Raw genomic sequence first — 6883 nt, forward strand, 5'->3', positions numbered from 1 at the left:
GCAAATAGCAGCCCATAGAGACAGCACCCCAACCCCATCTAACTGGGGGCACCAGGGAGAGTGAAAAAAGCCAAGATAACCACCATTCCTGCATAATTGAAGTCGCAACGCTTTTACAGATTAGATAACCATTTGTCTGAAGTGGCGTAGGGTTTCCTGCCTAAACAGGGGGTTGGACTAGAAGACCTCCAAGGTCCCTTCCAACTCAGTTTTCTATTCTAAATATTCCACCAAAAGGTAAATGGAGAAACATGTTCTTAGAGGCAGAAAGCAGCCCCCAGCCTTTCTTAATAGCCTCCAGCAGATGCCCGAAGTCCTTAGAGATGGAGATTTTGTGCCCAGTAAGAAATCCAGGCCAGCCTATTCACAAACACAACACTTTTACCTCCAACCGTGGGATTAAAATGTACAATAAAACAACCTGCTCCACCCAAATTCTAAAAACAGGACATGATAGGATTAACACCCCCCCCCCATCAGAATAGCAAAAGACACAGAACTCATTGCATTGCACAACCCCCCTGAAGCATCTCAGAAACTGTATAAAAATCCTTGCACTCATCAAGCTAATTTGTCAGCTGTCCCAGAATTGCATGCTGTGATTCTGCTCATCAATAAATGGACCTTGTGATGATCCGGGGCGAGGCACGGAAGAAACACAGCCAGAGAACAGTTCAAACTCCCCCTTTATTGCTCCAACTTTCCCCCAAACATTCCCACATTTCCTGCAAGTCCTGCCTGGAGCAAAAGCTCTCACACGCACCTCCAACAGACTCTGGCTGCGAGTAGTCCAGCAAATAAAGTTAGCAAAGTGGCAAACAAGGCAAGAAGTCCAGTGAGGCAGGCAAACCGGGCAAGGCACACAAAACGAAGCACAGCAAACTCCAGACATCGGCAATGGCACTCAAGGCTCCAAGAATTCAACATTTGTTCCCGACAAGCGCCCCTCCCAACAGCGTCTCCTTAAGTCTCAGTCTCCAAGTGAGTCTTGTGAAGAGGGGCGGGGCGCTTTCCTCCCGAGTTGTCAGGTCAGCCTGTGCTGCTCCCGCCTCCTCTCCACTCTCCGTGTTTGGGGATCAGGAGGGGGCGGTCCTTGCTCGTCACCAGAGCTCCATAACTCCTCTGTTCCACTCCCTGTCCTCTCTTTCCCCGTCTTATCGGTCGTCCTGAGCCTGTTCTTCCTCGCTGGCAATCCTTCCATTGTTGTTGTTGGTAAAATAAGAGGAAGAAGGAATATTAGGCATGTTCACCGCTTTTGGTTACTTATAAAATAATAAAGGAGGGATTTTAAAAAAATCTAATAAATGCTGTACGTTTTCTGGAGTGTGTGGTTCTTTTTATTTTGGCTCAACGTTGCGGATTTTCCTCTTACATTTTTAATTGTAAGCCATCTTTCAATGGGTGGTCTCCAAATACCAATCAATCAATCACCCCATCCCGCGTAGTCTTTAGCATGTGACTTCTGATCGTTATAGACTTTGCACTAAAAGACTCCTTTCCACTGCTTGAGTGTGAGTGTGTGTTTCCTTTGTGCGATAGAGCCTCTGGGAAGGAGGCGGCCCACGAAAGGCCCTGATTGGCTGGAGATTGTGGATTGTGACATCAACTGTGATGCAGTTTCTGACAGTTGGGCTTGGACTCAGCTCTGGTTGATGCTGGGCTGTTTGGGAGAGGCCATTTCTCACGTGGATATTGAAGATCCTTCGGTGAGTAGGCCGAATGATGGTTTCTCTGATCTCCCAATAAACAAGCGTCTCATCCAGAACTTTGGATGATGCTTTGACTCAATTCAGAATCATCATCATCATCATCTTTTAACAACCCAATAATCCCTTGCGGTGGCTCGGTGGCTAAGACGCTGAGCTTGTCGATCGAAAGGTCGGCAGTTCAGCGGTTCAAGTCCCTAGTGCCGCATCATGGGGTGAGCTCCCGTTACTTGTCCCAGCTTCTGCCAACCTAGCAGTTCGAAAGCAGGTAAAAAATGCAAGTAGAAAAATAGGGACCACCTTTGGTGGGAAGGTAACAGCGTTCCATGCTCCTTTGGAATTTAGTCATGCCGGCCACATGACCACGGAGACGTCTTCGGACAGCGCTGGCTCTTCGGCTTTGAAACAGAGATGAGCACCGCCCCCTAGAGTCCGGAACAACTAGCACATATGTGCGAGGGGAACCTTTACCTTTAATCCCTTGCAGGATGGAGTCTGGACAACTGAACGGAGCTGAGTGTTTACTGGCCAGATGCCTTTCCTGTCGCCAGTGCAGAGTTTTGTTCAGCAGATATATTCTCATTGTGGCCCAGAGAGAGAAATATCTGCCTCTACCTAGGATCGAACTCACAGACTCCTGATTGTGAGGCGAGAGCTCCACGTCCAGGCCACCGCCCCACTCACCCAATTCAGAATAATGTGTTGATTTAACTTCGTTTACTCTTGATCAATGGGCCCTATCCAACAAAAAGAAATATAATGTGGAAAAAAAGCAAGGTTTTACACTTAGGGCAGGGAAAAACCAACGGTACAAGTACAGATTAGGTGAAACCTGGCTCAAAAACAGTAACTGTGAAAGGGATCTTGGAGTCCTAGTAGACGATCACTTAAACATGAGCCAGCTGTGTGCGGCGGCAGCCAAAAAAGCCAAAACAATCCTTGGTGGTATAAACAGAGGCATAGAATCAAAATCACATGAAGGATTACTACCACTTTATATTATTATATTATACGTTATTTTCCAAAGCACCCAAAGGCCAGACAAGGAATAATGGATGGAAACTAATCAAGGAGAGATTCAACCTGGAAATAAGGAGGAATTTTCTGACAGTGAGAACCATCAACCCACGGAGCAGAAGTTGCCTTCGGAAGTTGTGGGAGCTTCATCATTGGAGGCTTTCAAGAAGAGACTGGACTGCCCTCTGTCAGAAATGATGTAGGGTCTCCTGCTTGGGGTGGGGGGGGGTTGGACTAGATGACCTACAAGGTCCCTTCCGACTCTGTTCATCTGTTAAAAACCTACTGTCAACTTGCAAAGCTTTCAAGTTGCCGTGAGCAGGAGGGAGGGAGAACGGAAGTGAATTCCATACATTCTTCCTGACCGCAATCAGAAGGAGGGTGTTAGGTTTCACAGCCAGCCAAAGTGGTTAATTGGAGAATGTGATTTATGACATGGCCAGAGAGGAGGGGAGAGACAGGGTCATAGGGGAACGTAAATCTACGTAGGATCAGTCCTAACTGCATCCGAGTATTGCCGGAATGTTGCTCCTAATAAATGAATATATTTCCTTTGAAGTTTGGATCATGGCTCATGAATTAATTAGGGCATCTTTCGGAAACTTGATGCCTACCATGACTGTCCGTATGAAAATATTCAATAGCAGGTGGGATATGTTAAGAATATGATGCTTGATCCCGGTTTTATTCTCCCTTTGCTTGTTCCTCAGCAGTGAACTCAAGAGGAGTGGCGCTGAATTCGAGACCTTCTTTCACCCAACTCCCCCACCTACCCCATGGAGAAATCTGAAGCGTCCCACCTGATGGACATCCAGGAAGCGTTAAAGAGGGAGATCTGGGACCTACGAGACAAAGCGGCCAACCTCGACCTCGAAAACCAGGAGATCGCGAAGGAGACGAAGCACATGAACGAGGAGAACAAGAGCCTGGAGGAGAAAGTCAACTGTTTCAAAACCATCATCGAGGACCTGGAAAAAGAAGAGGAAGAACTGCAGGAGATGCTCCGAGAACGGGAAGACACACGGGTGGCCCTGCAGGTCCAAAACCAAACCTTGGCAGAGACCAACAGGGTTCTCTGCTCCAAAATCCAGAAGGTCTCCAACCAGCTGGTCAAATTTCAGGAGTCCAAAGCCAGCCGGGACCAAGGCATGCTGCGTATCAAACAAGTGATGGAGCACATTGTGGGCTACTTCAAACAGCTGGAGGCGAAAATCGAAACCGCCAGGCGCCAATACGAGGCCGAGAAGAAGCAGTGCGCCGAGCTGTCGCACACGGTGGCGGAGCTCGAAGAGATCTGCAAGGCGCTGGAAAACCAAGTCCTGTCTTTGGAAGAGCAGCTGGCACAGTCCCCCTTCAGCAGGTTGGAGACGGACTACGGCCAGGAGGGTCCTTCTCTGCTCCAAGAGTTGGTGCAGGCCAAGTTGACCCAGGACTCCCGAGGCCTTCACAAGAGCTTCTTCTTCCTCCTATCCAGAGGGACGTGGGTGCTGGTGGCCATCATCATCGGCCTGGCGTTTTCGAACGCCTTGTTCTTGCTCTTTGGCAAAGACTTGGCGCCCAGGAATCGTTTGCTGACCTTGACCGACTGTCCCAAGTGGGTCTCCAAAATCTTGTCCTCGCATTCTGTCTGGAGGCAGAGCGGCTTACGGCCGTTTTGAGTTGGGATCCCGCGGAAAACTGTAGAAAGCTAAGAAATAAGAACCCTCACCCCCGCCCCAAAGGCGCTCTCTTTCTACCTCAGGAAATGGAATCTATTGCCTTAATTTCAATAAAAAAAATAAAATAAAATCTTTTAACACTGGTGGAGTTTTACGACCTGCATCGCTTGTGGCTTAACGAGTATGAATGTGTTCCTCCTTACCATTTTGTAAGCCGTGATCACTTTGTCCAAGTCAGGTGGTAGACGCTGCAATTTGCACATATGGTTATTTATTTATTGGTTATTTATTGGTTCGATTTATATGGCGCCCTTTCTCCGGAGACTCAGGGCGGCTTACAATGCGTTAAGCAATAGCCTTCATCCTTTTGTATATACCTGCTTAGTAGGGCTTTTTCGGGGGCCCCTAAGCGGTATTCTTTTTTATACAAAGTCAGCTTATTGCCCCCACAAATCGGGTCCTCATTTTACCTACCTGGGAAGGATGGAAGGCTGAGTCAACCTTGAGCCTGGTGAGATTTGAACTCGCAGTAATTGCAGGCAGCTGGCAGCTAAGTGCTACTTTAACAGCACTTTAGTCCGCTGCACCATCAAGGCTCTTTGCAAAGTTAGTTTGCAAGGTTTTTTTTTTTTTTTCCAGAGAGAGGGTGCATTACGGGATGATTAAGCTCCTAGATAAATTAATTGTTATTAGAGATTAGATCAGCTCTATTCTGATGGATTAAGTAGATAAACACCTGCCACAGAACATCCCAAACTGAACGATTGTCAGTAAGAAAGAAAAAAGTCTGGATAGTGAACCTGCCAGTGTCTGGAAACAGGAGAATAGAAGAGAAAGAACTGGACAAAATCAAAAAATTCAAATAATGAATAGAATAGAATCAGTGGTGAGATTCAGCCAGTTTGCACCACTTCGAGAGAATCGGTTGTTAACTTTCTGAGCAGTTTGGTGAACTGGTTGTTGGAAGAAATCATTAGGGCAGAGAACCGGTTGTTAAATTATTTGAATCTCACCACTGAATAGAATAGAATAGAAAGAATAGAATAGAATAGAATAGAAAGAATAGAATAGAATAGAATAGAGTAGAGTAGAGTAGAGTAGAGTAGAGTAGAGTAGAGTAGAGTAGAGTAGAATAGAGTAGAGTAGAGTAGAGTAGAGTAGAGTAGAGTAGAGTAGAGTAGAGTAGAATAGAATAGAATAGAATAGAATAGAGTAGGGTAGGGTAGGGTAGGGTAGGGTAGGGTAGGGTAGAGTAGAGTAGAGTAGAGTAGAGTAGAGTAGAGTAGAGTAGGGTAGGGTAGGGTAGGGTAGGGTAGGGTAGGGTAGGGTAGGGTAGAGTAGAGTAGAGTAGAGTAGAAAGAATAGAATAGAATAGAATAGAATAGAATAGAATAGAATAGAATAGAATAGAATAGAATAACAGAGTTGGAAGGGACCTTGGAGGTCTTCTAGTCCAACCCCCTGCTTAGGCAGGAAACCCTATATACCATTCCAGGCAAATGAGTGTCCTGTCTCTTAAAAACTTCCAGTGTGGGAGCATTTACAACTTCTGGAGGCGAAGTTGTTAATTTCTCCTCCTAGGTTGCTTCTCTCCTTGATTAAATAGTAGTAGAATGTCTGTAGCAAAAGAAGGCAAAAAAAAAAAAAAAAGTACCGATAACAATAGGTGCCTTGAATAGAAACGCCTGGAGCATCCCTTGAACACCGTCGGCATTGACAAAAATCCCCATCGGTCAATTGCAAAAGGCAGCTTTGCTCAGAACAGCTTACATCCTGCAACGATCTCTTTAACATCATCAAACTACAACATCTGCCTATCCCAGTTCTTTGGGAAGGACTTGACAGTTGGATTAAAAATAACAAATCCAGTCTAAAACTCTAGCTGACCATATGATGAACCATAATATGAATGATGCTGATGTAACAAGGGTGGACAATCCAAGTACTTCTCTATCAAAGGATGAGCAACAGAGCTTCAAACGTTATGACAAAATTGGTGTCCCGGAAAGTCCTTGGATGGTGAAACGTTAGCAGACAACGTTCCTTTTGTCTTCCTGCCCCCTGATTCTCCTCTTTCTTTGTTCTAATAAAGGCATTTTTTAAAACTCCAATTCCCATTTTTAAAATTGCACACTGAGTCTTTGATTCCACGTTATCCACCAGGGAAAAAAAAAACATTTAAAACAGAATTCAACTCCCAACGGACTGAAGTCTCTGGAAGAGCAGACAGGAACGTACTTTTTTTTTTTTTTTTAAATGTTTACCGTGTTTTTGAATACAACAAAATTAAAAATGAGCCAAAATAAGAAATCAATTTCTGATTGCTCCAACCTTCGGTTGTGTTTGTTGCACTCCAGTTTGCTTTAGAAAACATTTTTAAAGACAAGGAATCGAGAAAGTATGACTGTAACATTTTAAAATAAATTTCTTAGTGGTTTGAAATTAGCAAAAATAAGAAATCAATTTTTGATTGCTCCAACCTTTGGTGGTTTACTTACAAAA

At 45.1% G+C, this 6883-nt stretch overlaps 1 protein-coding gene and 1 long non-coding RNA gene across 3 annotated transcripts; one reads left to right on the plus strand and one right to left on the minus strand.

The window, feature by feature from the left end:
• Window positions 1-668: 668 nt before the first annotated feature.
• Window positions 669-1532, minus strand: LOC132712208 (uncharacterized). Its single transcript, XR_009622877.2, has 2 exons — window positions 1314-1532; window positions 669-1194 (listed from the first exon to the last, which is right to left on the minus strand). It is a non-coding gene; the product is annotated as an uncharacterized LOC132712208 (long non-coding RNA).
• Window positions 1533-1568: 36 nt separating this feature from the next.
• LOC117671258 (uncharacterized) lies at window positions 1569-4522 on the plus strand. 2 transcript variants are annotated; one of them, XM_034427085.3, is made up of 2 exons: window positions 1569-1706; window positions 3434-4522. In XM_034427085.3, exon 2 carries the CDS (start codon window positions 3500-3502, stop codon window positions 4379-4381), a length of 882 nt encoding a protein of 293 aa, XP_034282976.3. In that variant the 5' UTR covers window positions 1569-1706; window positions 3434-3499; the 3' UTR covers window positions 4382-4522. The 2 variants fall into 2 exon arrangements, with proteins under 2 accessions (XP_034282976.3, XP_034282977.3); XM_034427086.3 differs by having other exon boundaries at window positions 3437-4522.
• The last annotated feature ends 2361 nt before the right edge of the window (window positions 4523-6883 follow it).

This window comes from Pantherophis guttatus, chromosome 5, assembly GCF_059756535.1.
Source record: "Pantherophis guttatus breed Tessera chromosome 5, ASM5975653v1, whole genome shotgun sequence".
NCBI lineage: Eukaryota > Metazoa > Chordata > Lepidosauria > Squamata > Colubridae > Pantherophis > Pantherophis guttatus.